General features: G+C 35.5%; 1 protein-coding gene across 1 annotated transcript in view; it reads right to left on the bottom strand.

Moving 5' to 3' along the window:
* The window catches only part of ASCC3 (activating signal cointegrator 1 complex subunit 3), a 261,017-nt gene that overhangs the window by 153,823 nt on the left and 83,639 nt on the right, over window positions 1–23,555 (bottom strand). The window contains 1 exon segment of the mRNA XM_033054769.1: window positions 8,548–8,712. Coding sequence (XP_032910660.1) covers window positions 8,548–8,712 — 165 coding nt within the window.

Raw genomic sequence — 23,555 nt, 5'->3', positions numbered from 1 at the left:
TGCAAACAAGAAAAATCTCTTTTTTTTTTACTATCTACTTTTTATATTTTCTAACCAAAAAAAAATATAATTTATATACATATATAAAATAACCAAGATGCAAAAAGAGGTACACTTACACTAAAATAAAACATGTATAATAATAATGCCTCCAATTATTTTATGTCCAGATCAATTTCAAACTGCAAACTAAACACCTATGTGTTTAGTTTATGCACATCATCACCTGCTGATAGAGAATGAGGGGCTTTTATTCTTTTAATTATACACGGCAATATAAAAACAGCAGTGACTAGAACGGTGCTAAACTTAAAAAATAAAAAAACAAGACTATCTGAATATGGAACTATAACACAATTTATTTTTTGCATTTTCTCTGTGACTATAATTCAGTTTCAACTATGTATCTATTATTCATCTAGCCAAGCACTATAGAAAAGATTTTTCATAATGGTTTTTAGAATTCTAACACATTTTTAGAACAGAGGTCTTTGCATACATTTTTCGACTACTTTCCTGACTTCCCCTGGAAGAGCAAGCACTAACATCTTTTATTTTCGGGTGCTTCTAAAGAACAGCAAGCCTTGAGAGTGTACAGATGCCTTTTGTAAATACAGATTATTCAAAAATCAGTATTTTTCAACTACTGGATCACTTATTAATTGATCCTAGAAGTCCCAACTAGAGATTATGTCTTCATAAACAAGAAACCACGAACACACAGTCCTTTACTGAAATGGCAGGAGAAATTACTAATAATACATTTAGGATGATAAAGTTTTCTGTTTACATTGCATATTGGTGGCTGGTGGTAGGCAGCTAAGTGCCTTTTCTTCACTACTGAAACAGTCTCTAACACTTCATTCTTTATACATATTTAACTATCACTAACATTTCATTCTTTATATGTATTTAACTATCCCAGTAAAATAATAAACACCATTTGAAACTTACGAGGCTTTCCTTGAAAACCTGAACTGACACAGTATTTGCACATCAGGTTCTTTAAAAGCCTTAAGATGTTTTTTATTTCTCACTTCCTGTGTAACATCAAACTAATAGTTTGATATTACACTGGAAGTTAGAAATAAAATTGCCATTGCTATATTTAATTGACATATCTAATTAGTATAACTAATTCAGAAACATTCTTGATGACATGTGAAGAATTGACAGCATGTCCACCACACACATTCACAGAACACGATTACCACACCATGAAATTCCATGTATGCAGAAAAAATAATCAGAAGATAGCTATCCAGTATTGATTTCCACACAAGTATCATCTGTGTTTATGATGTATAAATGATAAAGGATCAGGTATGGGAAGTGCCTCTCTGGATTGTAAATTGATCACAGCAAGATCATTTTCTTCCTAATAGGTTTTTAAGATTTGGATATCATCTCATTACATTACAGCTGCCACTTGAGAGCACACAGAGTGTGCAGAGAGATACTCTTTTATCTGACTTCTAAAGTTCTTCCTGAACTTTGCGATCTTGGCAGCCTTCCCATTTCCATGCATTAAAATATCACATTCACAGAATGAATTACAATCAAGCTGGAAAGCGTATCTCTGATTGTTCAACTTGAGCACAGAATTAAGTGAAGCAGACAAGTTTACACATTTTAATCTTAGAAGAATTGTCTGCTGGTTAGAAATTAATCTGATATTCAGATGACCCAGGATCACGTCAACACACCCTCTGCAGTCAGTCTTTATGTCCTTCAGATATACACTAAAGACAAGATATTCAGAAAATTAGAGACAAGCATTTCTTAGTTTTTAATGCAGATGTGCAAGATGAATTCTTGACTTAGGTTCCTGAGTTCCCTGTTCAGTGGTAGTAAAAATGAAGTTTTACATAGGGGATTCATATCAGTTATTAGACAGATATTTCCTACCCCCAGAAAAGCTCAGTCTCACCCTCTCATGGGATCTGTGCTATGTATCCAAAACAAAGGAGAAACAGAAATGGAAAAAGAATTGAGTAGGACTCAGAGCATTAAAAAAATAAATAATTAAATGTTTCAAAATTAATAAGCAAGAAGTTTGTTAGAATGTTTCATCAGTGTTTATATGTTTATTGCTATATTCTTTACTAGTAATGAAAGAGTTAAATTGTCAATAAGTCCACATATGTGCAGTTGTCTAGTTTTAAGAACAGAAATGGAAAAACAGTAAAATTGCAAAACCAAAGTACATAGTAAAAATGCAATTACTAATACAGTTTTGAAGATTCTATATAGGACGTTATCTACAACTCACTCTGCACGGAATGCATTTGTTACTAGGCAACCACCTAGTTAAGTAATTTTATTAGTTTTACTCTGCATCCAATGAACCCTGAAAATACTGTGATCTCAGTCCTCCATTTAGAATATATTTAAAAATCTAGAGGTACTGAAAAAATGTAACCATGCAGAAAGCACTATTAGAAGACATATTATTCTCCCTCAGCTAAATATTAGGTATGCATTTCTTTGTCTTAAGAAATGACATTTTGCATATATCTGTTAATCTGATTTCTGCACCTGGCACAGTGTCGGTTTTTCCTGACTGACAGAATGCCTTTTCATGCTATGCTTACAGTTTAGTTCCCAAACTAAGACACAAAAATACCTCTGAACCTTTCTACAAATTAGTTTCACTGCTTTACCATACTATGAAAGACCAAAAAATGTATGAAAATCACTATTACATTTTAAACTACACGGGTGAATCACTAAAATGCAAAAAAAGTCACCTATCAATATTAAAAAATGAGATGCAGAATGACTTCCTGATGTCCCTTCCACGCAGAGTAAGAGAAAAGCTTCTGAAGATTAATTCAAATGTCTGATACATAACATTTCTCCAACAGTGGAGATTAGGTTTTGTTTTAAAAAAGCAGTTTTTAAAAAGTAATTTTTACACAACTACAAGGTTGTGCAAAAGATAACACGATAGACTTAGACCCATGTAAGACTCATTAGACATATGGCTGCAAAACATACTGCCCAAAAATAACATCACAGAGTAGCAAGAAAACATGCATTAAATTTATCACAAGCTGATGAACTGTCATATTTTAAAAGAACATATAATTGAAAAACAGCCATTAAAAAGGGATTCCTCTAATTGCTTTCTAAGTCCAACTCTATTCAAAAATTTTATTGATGATATGCAGCACAAAGCAACTGGTGACAAGAAAGGCAGGTGATTGGCAGAATTAATATAACTGATGTATATGTCAGCCAAACAGATAAATCTAGGTTGATAGCCCCATTCAAACTAAATTTCATTTCACTTAGCTCAATCTATAACAGGCCACAGCTGCAAAATGAGACACTATTCTCAGGAAACATTCTTACAGCAATGAGTTAATCCTGCAGCAAATATAAAGAGGTTTGTTTGAGGATTTAACAAACAGGTACCTGAATGCAAGCTCCCAAGATGTATTAGCAAGTTAAGTGCATGCAGTTCTTAAAGGTATAAAAGGGATAGAACTGCATAATTGAAGGGAATCCCTCTACCTCTGTATCTGCCAAAACCAAATTAACACAAAAGTTCTATCTATATCCAGTTTTGCTGACATGTTTTACAAATACAATCGTGAATACAGGAAAGCCCAGCAAAAAAAGCCCCACACCACTATTGTTTGAAACAGAAAAATTATTGTAGAAGGCTTCAGTAACCTTGTTTGGTTTATACTTTAATAAAAGATGCTGAGTAACTTGAGTTTATATATGGAATATCAAAAAGACAAAAGACTAACAGAAGTCACTCAAGATGAGAACTGAGGAACCAAATGAAATGCCACTGTCAATCCAGTCCCAAAAGACCCATATAGGAACTACAGTGGGTACTACCATTCGACACAAGATATACAGATCTAAGCAGCTGGTTTTATGTCATTAGCTACCAGTCTTGACTTTTTTTTTTTAACTGATCAAATTATCAAAATCAAGAATGAGATTCCAAGCACGAAAAAAATCCTAATTTGATAACAATTAGACATTTGGGTTCAGGTGAGAAACATTTGAACTAGTTTGCCCATGATCCTCTAGTAAGAGGTAAAAGAGTGAACGAAAGGGACAGAAAAAAAATAGGTAGAGGAAATAATAAGGCATTACAGATACTGAAAATGCAAAGAAAGACCAAAGAAAACAACATAACAGCTGAAAGGAAAAGCTCCTTAAATAAGGTAGGATGAGGAAAGCAAGGTGGGAAAGGAAGCATGAGAATTTCCAGGGGAAGAACTCCAACATCTCGTAGTCACTGCAGGCAAAGCTGCCTTTGATCTTCACCCCCATAAGCCCCTCCCTTCTTGATGAGTAAAAGGTAGAGCACAGCACCTCTCCTTGTTGGGTCCTCTATAGCCTGAAGAAAGCATTTCTCATCAATGTATTCCAGGAATCTCCTGTATTCCTTGTACTGCTCTGTTATCCCACCTATAGTGGGATAGATCAACTTTGTTGATCTAATGCAAAAACATAAAGCAACTGAAACTTAAACCTGAAGAATGAGACAGTGCTGAGAACAATATTTCTATGTCTAAGATGGCAGCTTTGGTATCCCAAAATCTGAAAGAGCTTTTAATATAGATTTTCTTTTATTTAATTTATCATTCACATATTGAGAGCAGGTATCAAAACTTCTGTGTAACTCACGTATAGTATTCAGTATACTTTTTTTTGTGCAAAAATACCCATAAGCAGCAAGGAAGTCATCAAAATCTCTGAGTAATTATAAGAAAATACTTCAGTAGCCTGTAAAAACTGTCATTTTTTTTCTTTCAAGCTAATAACCTTAGTATATTACAGCAGTGTGGAAAGTTTGATTAAAAAGTTTAAGCATTTCAGTTTAACATCTGCATTATGCTCTGGACTAAAACTTTAAACATCAAAGCTATAAATTGGCTTCAAATAAGTTGTTTGATGTTATACCTACAGTATATAACAGAGCTCAGAGCAATTTTCCCACCAAAATGTTTAGCAAAGTCAATTTAAATCACTTGGAAAAACATTCTCTAAAATTTGAAAAGTGCAAACATGCACAAATATGCCCCTCATTCTGCTATGAGTAAAACTGTCAGCAATTCCAATATATATGCTCCTTCCAGGTTTAAATAAAACCTTATTCTAAAAAATGCCATAAGTTAAAATAAGCGTGTTAAAGTCTTACAGTAAGTGGTGTGACTCAGTGTTCATCCGGGGGAAAGTACATCAATCATTCAAGTATTTTGAGGAACAAATTAGGACAGATCTGCTATTGCATCAGAATATTCCTGCTTCAAGAATACATTTGGATAGCTATACTTTTACCCCATCTCAATACAAATCTCAAAACATTCTTTTCTGGCACAGTTGTAGGCCCAAGTATCTAGTTGAATACTAATTCTTAAAAAGACAAAAAAAACGAAAAAAACCCAATCCACTATCTTTTTTCTGTTGTACACCATCAAAACAAAACACCCCTCATACCTCCAATGAAACAAGAGAGATGCTTTTTCTCTAAGACAGGGTAACAAACCCTGCAAAAGTTTTACACTACACATCCTGACCTACACAGGAATCATGATGTCTCATCTAAGATAGGGAAGTATGATCCAGATGGAACTGCAGGTACATGCATTATTAGAGTTGCTATTTAATGATTTATGGAAAAGACTGAAGTAGTATTCAAAGGAATTTATTACAGCTCTGTTCTAGAAGTGATACAAGAAATGACTGTTCCAGGTCAGATCAAAAATTATACTACTTGAATGCACTGTCTCCTGCAGGAGCCAAAAGTGACAGAACAGAAAGTGGGAAAATGTCAATTATATTTACCAGAATAGATCTGTTCCTACAGCCTCCAGTATGATCTAGTGACTACTACTCTGCAATGGATTTTTCTTTGAATTACTTGTCCCTCCACTACAAATTCAGAAAAAGTAGTCACTATTTTGGATGTTTTAAACCAGTATACAAATCAGGTAATTGATTTCAGCAATTACTGCAGTGCTTTAATTGACATAAGGATATTTCAGATTAATATCGTCCTTGGTTTTTTGTTGGTTTTTTTTTGGTTGGGTTTTTTTTGTTTCGTTTTTCTCTTTTTGTTTTTTTTTTTTTTTTTTTTTTGTTTGTTTTTCAATAAGTGAACAATTATTCTTACTTCCTGTGTGCATGAATACTGAACAATATTTCTAGAAATATCAATGAAAAATAAGCTCTAGAACTATTTTCAGAAAGGCTGGAGAGGAGATTGAAATCACTGAAGACAGGGACTGAGCTGAATAGCCTGGCTTATTTTTGAGGGACATTCATAAATTGTTATGAAAATTCATAAAATGGATTTTTGGGCAAGGGACAAAACCAAGGAAATGCAACAATATATATTTTTCCTCATAAAGTAATATTAAAACATTAGATGTGATTTTCTTTTACACTTTGGGTATCTACAACAGTACTGTCACTGAACTCCAGGGAAATTCTCCTGAAATCAGAAATATTATGTTGTCTTTTTTTATCGACTGTGTAAAAGTTCCAGTAACTTCATAGTTGTGGGTGTATACTGCAAACTTCATAGAACTGTGCCTGCAAGCTCAGATGCTGAAGTATAACATTTCAGTGTAATTTTAAAAAGTAATCCTCTTATTATTTGTTTTCATATTAAAAAAAACAAAACAATTGTACAAAACATCTCCTATTTCTTTGTCCCCAGGCTTGCTGGGAGGCTTGCAATTTGAAATATTTTTGTTGGCAATTGTTTTTTACAGCCCAATTCTAAAAAATTCTACAAGTAATTTTGCTTTCTTTTTAACTGTGGGTTTTTCTAGCATACCTTTATACTGTAATTTTTTCCTTTCCTAAGCTACTTGTAAAGATACATATGGGTCTCCATTACTGTCTTTCTTATCAAATTAGAATAAATAAGGTGGAGAGATGGTCAGTTGCAAGATTTGTGTATTGCTTTATTTCCCAACTGTTTCACTTAAGGAAGGGTTACAACTGGGTAGCTTCAGCTCCAGATGAACTAAATTCCAACTCCATAGATAAAACAAACCTTGAAATCCTAGGAGATTAAACCACCCTTTTTAAAAAGAACTATTTTTTTAAATGAGTGCAGAAGCAAGATGCTACTATATTAAAATAAAAGCACTGAAGTTAGGACATAATTGCCTCAGATTTTATATTCCTTAATTTACCTGCACAGACTTGACAGACTCAAAAGGAAAGCGTCTATGGAAGATTTGTGTCCAAACAAAGCAGAAATGGAATGCCAAGCTCAGTAATGTAGGACAGATAAAATGGTTCTCAACATCTATTTTGGACAGCTGAAGCCTATCTTACAAGTCTCACAAAATTTCACAGTAAGAAATGAGTAAGTCTTGCAATCTGACATGAAGAAAATTATTATCATGGTCACTGCTAAAACCTTAGATGCTTCCCTATAATGACACCTAAGGAAAACAAGGTTATCAAAACCATTTAAGAAAGAAAATACAACATCAAACAGGTAAAGTTCAGTGCCTTTGAGGCACTTTGAGAATTCTTACTTATATTCTTTATACTGGAACTTTACACTTTCTGTACCAGATTAGAGCAGACATCCATTTCATTATGTTCTTAGCAGAGTTGGAAGCAGATGATTCAAAAAGCCTTAACAAGGTTAGTGTAGCCTTACCAAGAAAAAAAGGCGTCTTGAAAGCGAAAAGGCTTTAAACATTTAACATGCTACAAATAGAGCCATAAAAATAACACTTTGATTTTAATTTGTTACAGATTACTTGTACGGATAGAGTTTTGCTCTTCATGAAAAAAAAAATTGCACTTGATCCTCCCTCTTCCCATTATTAATTGATCCTAAATCTTTCCTTTTTATTCATCCCCAAATTCCATGTTTTACTTTACTTGTAAAAGCACATCTCACCATTGAAACAAATCTTATTTATTACCTAACTCTGAATTCTTCTTTTGTACAAGATTAAAGAAAAAAATCCCTTTTCTCTTTTTTTCCATTTCAAATTTTGGAATTTAGAAAATACCACTAAATCATGGGGAAAAACAAAAAGACCATTTATGCTAGACTAAAAATTATGTAATATTTTTCTATCAGTGCTGAAAGTTTTACCTAGATTTAAGACACTACTCTTTATTAAAACAAAAAAGAAATTCTCCTAGGAAAACTGTTAATTGAAAATGAGCATTCCTGGCAAAAAATAATTTTAATTTTGGTTGTGTTAAAACATTAGTCTGATTATTATTTGCTTAAAAATGTTTAATTTTCCATTACTTGTATAATATAATAAATTAGGCAAATAAATTATAAGTAAAGAAACAGCACTGTAATAAACTATGCATCTTAGGAATCTTGACAGTTGATATATACAGAAAAAAAGGTAGAAGACAAAGTATTTGTGCCTTCTTAATAGCTTTAAAACAGAACAGCTGTAAAATAAATTGTAAACTGCCTAAGCATTTCTGTTTAATTGTCTAAGCATGTTACCCTTTACAGTGATATCTATCTATTCTTGACCAAAACAAAATTAGTTTGAAGATTTTTTTCTCTCTTACCTGTCGTAAAGTTCGTGCTACTATACTTTCGAGTACTGGTCCTCTGTCTTCATGCAGTAGATGAACTTCATCAAGAATCAAGAGTTTTACCAGCTGAGAGAGGGCTACATCACCAACACTTTTCCTTGTCACTACATCCCATTTCTCTGGCGTAGTCACAAGCATCTAATAGAGCAGAAAAAACATTAAGTATATATAAATTTAAAAAATACAGTAATTTAACATACAGCAGAACAAATGCAATATAGAACTGAAAGTTATTTTAAGTTTTACCTGCTTTATATATGAGACAGACAGTTTTCTGCATTTACATGTGTTGGATGGCCATTAGCAGGATTCAGTATAGAAAACTACATGGAAATATCAACTACTAACTTCAAGCTACTGTGCCCCATTTGTACATGTTTTCCACATGAAAACACGAACTGCTTATACTTATACAGAATGAACTACTTATATAATCATTTAATGGTTGTATTTCACTAAAATCATCTGTGATAAAATATTTCTAACCTTCTTCACAGCAGGGTAAACAACTCAGACCCTCCCCTCGTACGTAAGTTTGACTTGATAGATCCCAGTTCCCTATGAAATGCTTTCTCCCTAAGGCATACTTTCAAGTTGTACATTTTAATATCTTGATAAAACAGACTGAACAACTTCCACCAGTCCTGGATATGGTAACTTCCACACTTCATTGTTTCATGTAGATATGTCGAGCCATCTCTCCAGCCTGTCAATGTCCCTCTACATGACAGCACAATCCTCTGGTGTATCAGCCTCTCCTCACTGTCATGCTAAGCATGACTTCCCCTCGGTGAAGCCAAATGCACTACTTGTGACAGGATTTTCTTGTCTTTCATGTATCTGTAAACTGTTTTAAGATTAGCTGTTCCATCACTTTTCCATATGAGGCTGACCAGCCAAGCATTCCATGGATCCTTCTTCTTGTCCTTATTGAAGACAGGAGTGACATTTGCCTTTCTCCAGTCATTGGTCACTTCTCCCAGTTACAATGGCTGATCAAATTCAAATCAATCAGACTATGGACATACGTGTCCCCTGTTCTCTTAAGACCTGATCTTCTTCCACCAAGGGTACACTTTACTTGCTCCACATTTTCCCCTGGTTGCTGGAACTCAGGACTCCTGAAGGCTGGAAAAGTAGGCATTCACCTCAGCTTCTTCTGTGTCCTATGCCATTCACAGGCCTCCTGTCTCATTCAGCAACAGGCCCAGATTGTCCTTAGTCTTCCTTGTGTTGCCTATCATGTTTTCTTTGATATTCCTGAGCAGATTCAATTCTGTCTGGACTTCAGCTTTCCTAACTTCAGTCCTGGAGGGTCAGACAATGTCCCTGTATTCCTCCCAGACTGCATGTCCTTGCTCCCACAGTCTATATTCTTCTCCACTACCATGATTCTTCTTTGTGTGTGACCTGGAGCAACTTGTTCATTCATGCGGGCCAAGCTCCTATTCATTAATTTTTGCCCAAGTTCCTATTCACTGGGATGGACCACTCTTGAACTTGGAAGAATATTAACAAGCTTTCTTGGTTTCTTCAATTCTCTCCTCCCTCTAGGACCTGATCCAAGCATGGGACTTTTCCAAGCAAATCTCTGAAGTGGCTGAATTCTGCTCTCCTCAACTCCAGGGTTGTGAGCTTCCTTTCTGATCTTTTCTTCCTCCTCATGATGTTGAACTCCAACATCTCATTGTTGATATGGTCAAGTCTGCCTTCAATCTTGACACCTAAAACAAGTTCCTCCTTGTTTACGAGCACCTCTCCTTCAAGTCCTATCTACAGAGGAAAAAGCTCTTACCAGTGCGCCCCAGGAACCTCCTGGATTGCTTGTGCTGATGTTTCTTTCAAAATATGAAAAAAAATGTTTCTTACAAAACACATTTATGAATACTTTTTATTTTCTTGGTCTTCACCACAAGATATATTCTGATAGTATTTATTTATGCTCAGAAAAATATTTTTCCCTACATTGTCACACAACATTGTTCCAGTCCAATTATTTTACCATCAGAATATATCAGTCTTTACTAATTGCCAGGAATTACTCCTGAAGACACTTTGTGATATTACAGAAAAAAGATGCACATTTCCTGCAACATTTAAAACTTTACACATAAAAGACTTCCTGAGTCACTATTATCTCAGAGAGTCGTGGTATCCAGGGGGTATTTTCATGGTTTGTTTAAATATTATTGGGTAGATTTTGTTAGCAAATAGAGATTTTTCAAATGCTTGTACAAAATAGTAGGTGTAAAAATGTATGTCCATAATTTATGAACTGAAATGTAACACTACTACAGATGCAGCTGTTAGCATTTTAAAATGAGCCATATCAACCACAAAATATTAGCAGCTGTACTTCCACAGAACATTAATTAGCAAACAGTGAGGAAATATATTTAGCAATGCATATTAAGGTGTTAAGGTGTGAAATACTACAAATGCAAGCTACTTAGCTAATTTGCTAAATCTAAATTGACAACATTCAGACTGCAGCTTTTTTTAAGGTCAGTCATGTTATCAGGATATATGTTTAAAATTGTATCATTAATTCTTCTGAGTGATGACTAAATATCTGTCATAATGGTGTTTTACTTTGATCTTCTTTTAAAATAGCAATGTATGCAAAGCAATGACCTGAATTAAAAGCTATACTAAATTAGACAGTTTATCAAGAAAGGAGATCTCCAGAGAATGTTTTGCTAGAGAATATTACATTTATTCTTCAGATAGAAATTACAGTTGAGGAAAAAAAATTCTCAAAAAACCCACCCAAACAGATCAGCTTTGTAGTTGCAAATTATAAATGGAATTAGAATACATAAAATATTACTTTAAAATATCAGCTAAAAGAAATTGCTATCAGCAAAGACTAACAAAGATTATTTTTTCAATTAAAATAATAAACCGAACAGCATTATGAGTCATCTCACTATTAGCTTTAAATGCAGTAGTGGCATTTCTTTTTATAATTAATTTTCAGAGACAATATATTTTATCCTTGAAGTTTTAAAATCAAAACTCAGATTCAGGAAAAGGATTCTACTTTTTATTTGGGGGCAAGAGAAGGACACAGAAACCAAACATTAAAAAACATTCTAAATATTTTCTTCTTTTACATGCACTTGAGTTCTCAGCACACTGAGAAGTGTGTTCATTCATATTGCTATTTCACCACTTCACCTCTTTCAGTATTGAAATAGCTAGAAAATAAAGTGTCACATTTGTTTAATGAGCTGCAACTCATGCAAGATATTTCAATCTGGTTTTTGTATTAGGACATGGCTGAATAGAAATGGGTTAACTGTCAATATTTTTACTGTCAAGTTTTTCTACTCACAGACACTCTTCTCTTTTCCCATTTTTTTTTTAAACCATTTGTTATTTCACACTGACTTTTTCTGTTAGGGAAATATGGGCTTTTCACAAAGTCTTCAGTCTTAAGTGAGCATTGCCACTCAATTTCACTATTACACCAAAGGAGTTACCTGTTTAAAAGAAATAATCAAAGTATTTCAACTCAAAATTATGTTATTTAGCTTTGGGGTTATTTAAAATATCCCCAGATAGTTTTACATAATTTTCAGGTAGAAACTCCAACAAAAAAAATTTGATCATTTCACTTTGAAAAATTATGTCAAAAGGGAAAAGACTAGCTGATAACTTCAACAACAATTTACAAAATTTCAAGAGACAGTGAAAATGCATGTTTCTATAATTGCATGTTTTGCTAATTATTTTTGTCAGGTTCTCTTCAGTCCCCTTTGAAGCCAGATTTCATGGTAAAAGGAAGTTACATTTTCACCACAGTTTCAGAAGATCAGCATGTTGAAAATGCTGGGGCTTATCATTGTTTGGGGATTTTCTTAATCTGAAAACACTTATTGTCTTACTAAAATCAGTGATCTTCCATTAATTTCTATGGGGCCAACATTAACTTCCAGCAGCTGGCAGAGCTTTGAGGTTTATGTTTTCACTAGCTTACTCACAATTCTTTGAATTTCTTTGCTACTTTTAAGTTCTCCCAAACACATTTTGCCCATGTCTAGTATCTGTTTTCTGCTTGAATAATTAGGACACACACTCTGAGTCTAGAAAAACTGTGGTAATCCCCTTAAATTTACACTCCCAGAGGTCCAAACCACATATGAAAATATTTCAGAACAAACTACATAAAAAACTTAAATATAACATGCCATACTACAAAATTCACTGCTTCTAAGTTCTTCAAGACCATTTTTGAGAACAGTTTTTCTGTCTTTAGCCACTTCTGCCTTCATCTGCCCTTGTTGTCTCTTTCATATACACAATAATAAATCAAAACTCAGATACACACCCTATCTCACCCCCAACTTCCTGACTACTATAATTACCATAAAATAATCAGAAAATACCTGGAACACTCTTTCTATGTGCCAGATATCACCAAACTAGGTAGAAAGCACTGACTCAGATCTCAGCTTAAACATCAACTAGGATGAGAGGAAAAAGCCCCATGCCCTGTGCTTGAGGATGCTGTACTTCAATATGTGGTTACACAGATTTCAATAACATAAAAGTAGCAAAGTACCTTTTATTGAGACTGGGTATTCATTCCAAAACTAAGCCTGTGTGCTGCCATACTGAAAACAGAGCAGCAGCAGTACAATGCCTTTACTTCGCACAAGATTCAAATATGAGTTCCTTGATTATATCAAAATAGTGAAAACATAGAATAGAATGGTACACACACACAAACACACACACACACACACACACATACTTTCAAACATTCGACATATAAGTTTGAATTCTTATTATTATGCATGCTGAACATTAGAATCTATCATTCTTTCTAGAAAGAAACAGTAGAATAAACTCAAGATTATCATGAACAAATCCAGAGGCCTTTGTATCAGGAAAATATTGTGGATGTCAAGTGTTCACAATAATAAAGGTTGTATATTATGGGAAGTTTCCAAAATGAAATTATCTTCCCAAAGCTAGATCAAGATCCAGGAACATGTCCTAACCATATGTCATCTCACACCTGCAGCACAAGAGAGATATTTTCATATTTAATATACCTATATAAAAGCACTACTTCTTTGAAACCATCAGAATTATGATAAATAAACAGCAAATATTCAATTTATTTTATATTTATCTGTGAAGTTCACAATATTGTTTCTCAAAGCATGGATTAAATCTGCAAGAAATACACATTTCTACTATAATTCATCCTTTATTTGTTTTATCTTCTTAACAGTCACTTGTTTTTCATTTTTCATTAACATTTCTTTGTACCTTTCCCACTTTCTATTAAGTAACTCTCATATAACAGCATCCCTAGGAAAGAAAAAAGCAAACTGAATCTTATTATACAAAAAACCACTCTGATGCTTGCAGCTATGTGAGCATCTGTTCTCTAAAGGCTTCCTCCTGTGCTCCTCCTGCTCAGTGACCAATGATGCTGGAGTTACTCACTTGGTTATTAGCACAAAAAAGTCTCATTGAAGACATGACAGCCAAAACTAAGGGGAGGCAAAGATACAGAAACAGCTAAAATATAACCTGGAATTAATTGAAATATTTATTGCGCACTGAAAAATGCATGTTAGGTATTTCAGTAATTTCCCTTTTAATAACATAAAACAATGATTAGATATAATTGGAAAGAATTTTATTGCAGATTAAAAGGAATTCTCTTACTAAAATTAATTGCAATGAAATCAAGCATCATTCAGAGTAGGGGAATTCAACAAACTTTCAAACGTCAGCATTTTCTGAAGTGTCTTGATGCTGGGGAAGAAACAATCTTAAGGCCCAATTGATTAGCATATATAGTTAAAGAAAAAACATACGTATGAAATGCAAGCCTAAAGGATCTAATAGCTGTGGAAGGCATGGAACCAGGCCCTTCCTATGTTCACCTGTAGTAAATTTGTCTCCACCACAGTGATTCACCATGAAAGAACAGCAATGAAGAATTCTGCTCTAGCCACTGCTGCCTTGTTATTGTTATCCAAAGACACTTTCACTAAGATCAACTTCTGTCGATTTCTATTAGTAGAACTTGCTGGTCTATTTTTTCACCTTGCTACTGGTCTTCTCTATGCTCCTGCTCCTTTACACACATCTACAACTTCCCCTTACCTCATCCTTGAGGAAGCTTTGCTCAGTCACAGCCAGAACTCCTCATCTTCTGACAGCTTTTTGGCAAGGAGGCATGGGCAACCTACACAGTTTATTCAATTCATGCTGTAACTATTTATCTTGGTGGTTTGTTCTGGCAGGGAACTCACTGCAAGATCTTAACTTCTGCAAAAATGGAGACACATAAAACTACACACAACTATACACATCCACCCAGAGCAGACACTCATTGGAATATGCATCATATCCTGCAATTCTGTAGGCAGAGCTGCTATTCTGGGGCTTCATATGATTTTAAAATATTTCCCTTCTAATAGGTGATACTTTGGAGTTTCTCACAATTTTTAATATTAGATAGCTGATATCACACCCCATGAGGGACAGATTACCAGTTTGGCACTCTTTGAGGCAAAACTTCATCAAAATATGTTACAAGAGCAGCAACCTGCAAGTCATTTTCATAATGCTGGTTTTATTCCTCTTTTTATTGCACTCTTACTCCATGATTTATTCAAGAATTTAAAAAAAAACCCCATGTGAGCTGGAGCTCAGGCAGGGAGTGGAATAAACATACAGAAAGTAAAACAGAGGGTGGCAATTCAAAACAAGAATCTGAGGTAGGAAGTAATAAATAATGAATGCAAGTATTTTGCTCTTCAGAGATCAGAAACAACCATCTGATGCTGTATTTAACACAGTTAAAACAGAATTATGTTTCTAGTAAAGCAGATTCCTTACCATACAAAGATATCTAGATGAGTAGTATGTCCATTTAGTTGAAGGGATGATGTTCTAAGAAATCCGAACATGTATTTGTGGTCTAAAGTAATGTCAATACAAGACCACACACACACACACACACACATACACACACACAGTAATTTCACAATTATAAGCCGGACCATTTTGACTAAAATTTTCGTCCGAACCCGAAGTGTGGCTTATAATCAGGTGCGGCTTATATACGGACAAAGAACAAAAAGTTGCTGTTTTAGTTTGGAGGACAGGTGTCTGCTGAGAAAGGCAGGAACTTCTCTTTGAGATGGAGAATGTAAACCACCTTCCTCCAAATTACTATAAGTTTGAAATCAAGGGGCTTTCAGGCAAAAATATGGGAATTAGGAATAACAGTTCTTTTCTAGGGAAATTAAAATAGAAATACAGTACTACAAAGAAACAAACTCCAAACCCTGACAAAGTCAGAGTATAACCTGACACCCTGACAGGCAGCATGTTGGTAGCAGTTCGATTAAATGGTGGCTGCATCCTCCTGCAGTGACAGATGTGATTCAGTTGGAGCAGTGCTCCTGTACAAGGTGCAGTTTCCCTCCGGAGGTCCAGTGGTGATATGGAAAAATCCGGTTTTCCTCTGGAGTCCAGTGGAGAAAGGGGCTCCCTTAGTGTCCCAAAACCTCTGGTTTTATCTTGATAAGAAATGTTGGGCTCTTCCCCCTGGCTGGAGCAACTTCCAATGGGATGCAGTAATTTTATCAGTCACACAGTGGGACTCAATGGGCCATTAGCAGAAAATGACTCGCTGGAGGAAGGATGGGTTGTGAAAAGATAAAGAACAATGCCCTGCCTGGTTTCAATGGATGGCCCATTAGCAGAATATCTGCCATTGAGATAAGGATCATTGCCCCCACCCTCAACATATGGTGATAGAATAGATACCTTTTATCACACTCTGTATTGTAACGTGTGGCTTATAATCAGGCGCGGCTTATATACTGACAAAGAACAAAAAGTTGCTGGCCCTCGGAAGTGCGGCTTATACTAAGTGCGGTTTATAATCGTGAAATTATATGCCTCTTAGAAACATTTAACGAGACTACACTTACAAGAAGTATTAACATAATAGACTGACTTTGTCATGCTAGGAAGACTTACAAAAGAGGTGCAATATATTGACGCATATTAGAAGCAACTACTAAGTCACCAAAGCTAACAGCAATTGTCAATCAACAACAGAAATCAACAAGGGATTGTAACAGCTGTCACTCAGAACTTAAAATAGCCAATGACTTTTTAACTGAAGCAATGTAACTCTGTTTAGAATGTTTTATTTTATAATCACTCCTACGAACACACAATGGTTTGTTTCATTCCTTTACAGAACCCAGCTATTTCACCTAATGAAAAGGCAACTAACTGACAATGTATCAGCATATTGACTTAGCAGAGCAAAATACTTATGACGCATTCTGTTGATTTTTTTTCAATATTACTTTATTTGTTGCATACTCAGTCTCATAATTATGACTAACAGATTTAAGTTTGCATGTGAAGATTCAAAATTTTATGCTTTCAGCACAATCCTGGATGCCCTAGGCATTACAAAATTAATTTAGAAGTTCTGGTATTGCTTTTAGATCTCAATACAACAAACTCTGATACGGTAAGAATAAACTGGATAAGACAGTACAACTAGTAATTTCCTTTTGTTGTTAATGTGAAAGCCCCTTACCTTAAGTTTTTTATAGCCTTACTAAAAGAATATGGAGTAGTTTTCATGTGGAGTAGTTACATTAATCTGAGATGAAACTACAGAAAACAAGGTATATTAGAATCATAATAGTTGTACTGAGTAATAGGATATGAGCACCTGCTCTCTGTATTCTTTTTTCCCATGACAAAACAGTCTGTTTAAAGTCAGTACAAACCTTATTTTAAAAACCATAGCAAGGAAGAACAGCTTGCATGATTTTGTGAAATTCATCTCTTATATTTTAAGATATATAATTAGCTACTCAGGCTTCAGGTTTAAATAATGATCTAAATGTTTTAAACGAGTTTGATCCAAAACATTACTCCCTTTTCCTCTTTGCTGTTAATCAGTTCACCAATTATAGTTTTACTAACCTCTGATATACTACTGTCAGGTCTGATTGATGCTAAAAGCTGCCTTAATCAAATCTGACAACTTTGAGCAAGTGCCTGTCTCTTGAGACACTGCATCCAGCCTGCTTGTTTTCAAATCTTCACAGTGTTATTTTGCACTTCCTTCTCCCCTAGCCTCTTTTTTAATATCTAACAGAGATACAACAGAATAACAACAAAACATGACTATAGAATACATTTGTGTGTTTTTACGTATCATTATATATGGTATATTTATATATCACTATAGCAATACTTGGGAAAATATTTTTAGCTTGTTTAAGAATTTACAAGGAAAAAGTAAGAACAAGGATATTTTTTGCAAATTGAAGTTTCTGAGAAATACAATATTGTTCCTTGCTTGGCGGTTTTGTTTGATATTTGTGGGTTTGTAAGGTGGTTTTTTTTCCTTTTTTTTTTTTTCTTTCATAGCTACAAGAAAAAGGTTTCAAAGTCATTACTCCTCTGTTCTACAAGGAAACTTTAGGCTCTGGTTGCACAGTTTCTGGAGACAAAGATAAAAGACTACCTCAGCTTCCAGTTTTTTCAATTTATTTATACTGGTAAGCTTTTAAGACTCATCACAGGGGTCCTCTGTATCTCATTAAATGTAATTATTAAAAAGTTCATAATAACTTTTGTTGACTTAATGATAACCTATGATTTATTTATTTATATTTAAAGATTAGCCAAATTTCCCCCCCTGTTTTGCTCCTGTCAAGCCTTACCCCAAGATGTGGATTAACCCAACATTATGTGAAAAGAGATCAAAGGGTAACAGTGACATTTTGTTCCAAATATCCTTTTTCACACATCTTTACTCAACAATTTTATTTTCTATCAAAGATTTGTATGCAAGATGGAGCAAGTTTCTGTTTTTGTCTCCAATCAGGTTTTTTCAAGAATTAATGCAAATCACTAATATCGAGGTGTACCAAGTGTAAGATGAAGAAAAAAAGGCCTTGGCTCAGCTGAGATGCTGATATTAAACAGACACTGCATTAGAAGACAATTTTGTGACACCTGTTTACAAAAGGGCAACTTAAACATCAATTCATTTGCTTGTGTGCAAATGTGATTTCACGAAATTTGCCTTTCAAGTTTACACTCCAGAGAAAATTTTGTCAGCTAATATTAATGATAACCAGTGTTGAAGATGATTGAAACAGACCTACAGGAAGATTGTCAGATTTATTTTCTCTGGTTACATTAACTAAGAACTAGTATCCCCTTTGAATTTCAGCAGGATTCTTCAAGCAACAAGAGGACATATCAACAGTTTGTTGTTGTAATGAAAGGATCAAATCACACAGAGTTCCCCAGGAGTCTATGCATCTCAAAACCACTGCATATTTTCATGAGTAATCCTAGTAACAGACTACAGATTATATCCACTAAACATTACATTGATATGTTGGACAGAGCTATAAACACATTGGAGGATGGAGTAAAAAATTTAAAATCTCTAATAAGTTAAAAAACAGATGCATTAATGCATGAGTCAATAATATAATTTCAAGACTCTACACTGAGGATAGGATTTATCCTGCCTATCATACCTGCTAATTCACAAAATCACCCTCAAAATTAGATGTTTAGGCTTTCTCTAGCTGGTTCATTTCATACATCTAGGTACGAATCAGCCTTAGAAGTCTTTTCTCTATTGTGTATTCACTACAGCTCTGTGCAACCAGTTTAGACAAGTTGCCTAACTCTTACATGGCTAAAGCCAAAGTAGATGAATCTGGCCCTTAGGAATAACAAATGCAGGATGCAAAACAACTGGCAAGGCAGTAGCTGGACAGCAAAAAGAGAATCAGATTTTCATTTGCAAATCAGTCTGCAAATGAACCAAAAATGCTCTGCTGATGCAAAAATTGAAATCTTGGAGCAGAGATGCTGCTATTTGGACATGCGAAATAAACCTTCCACTCTGCCCAGGAGTAGTATGACTTTGGGGCAATGCTTTATGCTCTGGGCAACTTATTTCAAGAAGCACAAACCAACTGATAGTCCAGAATTGAAAAATGAGAATGACTAAACATAAATCAAGCATGACCTTTACAAAAAGTTTAAATAAACTGATACTTAGGCTAAATAAATGTGTCTGAACAGAGATAACTACAACTGCAAGAGACTTCAGAGAGCAAACAATGGTGACTGCGGAAGAGAGACAGTCAGGTAAGGAAAGTGGTGACAAAATTTGATTAGGATTTAGGCTGAAAATAGGTTTCCACTTAAAAAAAGAAAAACATCTTCTAACAATGAAGACAGGTAAGTCCTGAAGGAGATTTACCAGGATCTTTAAGAAAGTTCTGTGACCGGGGTGTTGCAAAATGAAATTAGATCCATATTTATCAACAGTGAAATATATATCTATATTACATTTGTTTTTTCAGAAAGACAAATTAGATTAATTCTCATACTATTTTGTATAGTTTTAAGATCAGCTTACAAGGTAAACAAAAACTTAAATTACAAAACACCTTTCAAATTTCAATTATAAGTAACTTAAGTAACTATATATATAACGTACAGCCTAGAAAATATGTTCTACTCTATATTAGTAATTTAATATGCTACTAATAAATACCCTACTAGTACTGCATGCTATAATATAAAACACTAGGAACTTCATGATAACAAAATGGTTTTTGTTATAATAAGAAAGCTTTATACAAATATTACATATATTCTAATTTTATTGTAAATTAGACTACATTTTATTATAGTTATTGCATGTAAACTGATTTTTTAGTGTTGGAAGTGCTTAAAATTTTTCTTTGATGTAGTATAGAAAATTGTACTCTAAATGCAGCCAAATTTAGCATTATTATCTGCAATATTTGTAAGCATTAATTTGAAGTAAAATGTCTGGGGTTTGTTCCAAAAATAAATCACAATAAACACTAGACAACTTAAGATATTCTGTTATCTGCAAAATGACATTTTAGAGGATATAAACTCTCAATTGTCCTGATGCAATTTTGTAATTTACTTGTGTTTTCAACTGACCAGAAGCAGTTAAATTTGAAAAAGATCCAAAAGAAGCAAGCATTCCCTGAGCAACCTGTCCTCAACCCTGCTCAAATAAGCTATCTTTTTGCAGAGGAATATTCACTCAGCAGGCACAGCTGTTATTCTGCAATTTTTACATCTAAATCAAAGATAATTGGACTTCTGAGTACATTTAAATTGTACTCTGGGAAAAGGGTCTAACTTAATGCATCATTTGCATTAACTATAAAAGACTGCATTTTCATCCTGTAAAATTTACTGTGCTTAAAAAAGTATTTGGAAGTGCAAAACAGTTACTAAGTAATTTTAAAGACGCGTGGACACCTTTTGCACAGAACCTTTTCAGCTATAAAAGACCATTAAACCAAACAGAAGTAAATCCTTCTTTTAAATTCTTCATAGATAAAATATTAATGGTAATAGAGACTTCTGAAAATTACTTTCCTCCAACTTTTACTGATGATCCTCAGTGACAAAAAAGCCTGAGACAAAACCCATAGTATTTTATTTGGTGCTTTTAATATGTTCATTAGTTAATCATATGTAGATGAGCAGTTAGTTCATACCACAAAGTACTTCAATTTTAGACTCTTTAGATTGTTACTTATTGAGATTCATTGTACTTCACAATTTAACATTCAGGCAATGTATTTTAAGGATTTTTAGTCTTAACTTCACATATAAATATATGAAAAGAAAAACGTTTATTAGCATTACATCACCAGGAAAGAAAATCTGAACTACTTCAGACAAAATGTCATCTTTAATGATTACACAGGAACATTCCAACAGGCAAAATAGTACCTAAAATGTTCCTTGCTCATTTTTTACTGGCACATGCAGTAAATACCAGATTCCATCAACATAGACTAGTTTTTACAGAATTACAGCAAGGATAAGGTTGGAAGTCACCTCTGGAGATCTACCCAACCAGGGTCACCTAGAGAAGTCTGCTGAACACTGCATATAGACACGTAACCAATATCTCTCAGGTGATACTCAAAGTCTTTGAAGACTCCACAAGTTGTCTAGACAAATTTTCAGTGTCTGACCACCACCATAGAAAAAAAAAAACAAACAATGTCTCACATTTACAGAGAATTTCCTGTATTGCAGTGTGTGCTCACTGCCCCACTTACTGGAAACTGCTGAGGTCTGCCTCTGTCTTCTTTATGCATAAATACATAATGTACTCAGATCACGTCTATCTGAGATTTTCATACCCAGATTGAATGACCCCAGCTTGCTTTGCTTCTCCTCATGTGTCAGATGTTCTATCCCTCAACAACCTTCATGCCTTTTTGCCAGACTTGCCCTAGTAGGTCCCTGTTCCTGTCATGAAGGGGAGCTCAAAACTGGACCCAGCATCACAGATGTCTCACCAGGGCTGAGCAGAGAGAAATGGCCATATCCTTTGAGCTGCTGGCAACACCCTTCTGAAATGTAGCCCAGACTGAAGGGGGTGTTGCTGGCTCATATTCAATTTGTTTTCCATCAGAATCTCTGTTATTTTTCCTGGGAAGCTGCATTCCACCTGACCAGTCCCCAGCCTGGATGGGTTTGTAAAATTACTGCCCCAATCCTGCGTAGGACATGCCATGAACTCTGGAATTTCATGAGATCTCTGTTGGCCCATTGCTCCAGCCTGCCAAAGTCACTCTGAATGACACTGCAATCATCTGATCTGTCAACCACTCCTCCCAGTTTTGTACCATCTGCAAAATTGCTTTGTTTCCTCACAGAGGACCAACATGACTTTTCAAAGGCAATCAAGAATGACCTCATGATAACTTTGACCAGATCCCTCAGGAAAATATAATCAGATTGCTTTAACTTGTATCATGCTCAATTTGTCTGCACATTCCCTAACTTGACTTTATTCCACCAAGTGTCGAATTTTCCTTCTCTAGGTTTTCCCATTTGTCTCTGGGACTTGCGATTGCTGAAAGCCAGGCCCAACAATAAAGGCCGAAGCAAAGAAAGCATTAAGTATCTCAGCCTTTTACATGCCTTTTGTCATCAAGTACTCTCTTCCATTTAGCAGAGGTTTTCTCCAATTTTTCTTTTGCTGTGCACCAATAGAAGCCTTTCTGGCTGCCCTACACATATGCTTCTGGGCTTTTTCTTACCTAATCCTATCCCTTCAAGCTCAACATGCAACTACAATCCTTCCAGGTCAACTGTTCCTGCATCCATGTCATGCATGCTTCCTGTTTATATTGGTTTGTATCCTGTACATCTCCTGACACTCTTGTCTAACTTGCTGATCCTCAAGATGAGCCACTCCTGAATTTGGAGGCATTGAACAGGAATAAGAAGTACAGTAATTTCATGACCATAAGGCGCACCGGATTATAAGGTGCACCTGTGGGAGTCGGCAATTTTCGCAACTTTGTACATTATATAAGGTGCACTGGACTATAAGGCGCACTTTTTTTTTGCCTCGAAGATTCGTGCCGCGCACAACAAAGTAACTAATTAGTAATGGAATCCCGCGATTGTGGAGTTTACTGGCATGTGCTCAATTTGCAAACATTTTTCAGAGATTGGTGTAGCTTTTAAATGCAGCCCCAAGCGCCCTCCCTGGGCACGGGGCCTGGCACTCCCGTCCACCCTGGCTGGCGAGGCAGGGCTCGGGGCGGCCGCGGCTCACACCTCGGGGTTGCTGCGGTTCAGGGCGGCTCAGGGTCGCCACGGCTTGGGACCGTCCGCGGCTCAGGGTGGCACAGCGATGCCCACTCCCTCTCTCCCTGTGCGGCTCCTGCTGGCCAGGGACTGCCCAGTCCCTCTCTCCCTGTGTGGCTGCTGCTGGTTGAGGGCCGGTCGGCGATGCCCAGCCCGCACGGCGGGGGCCGGCCGGGGGCCGGCTGGTGACACCCAGCCTGCGCGGCAGGGGCTGGCCAGGGGTTGGCTGCTCCTGCCCCACTTCGCGACTCGGTGCTCCCGCAGCA

The sequence above is a fragment of the Catharus ustulatus genome, chromosome 3 (genome assembly GCF_009819885.2).
Source record: "Catharus ustulatus isolate bCatUst1 chromosome 3, bCatUst1.pri.v2, whole genome shotgun sequence".
Lineage (NCBI taxonomy): Eukaryota > Metazoa > Chordata > Aves > Passeriformes > Turdidae > Catharus > Catharus ustulatus.
The sequence above is the reverse complement of the archived record's forward strand: the minus strand, read 5'-3'. Positions and strand labels throughout refer to the sequence as shown.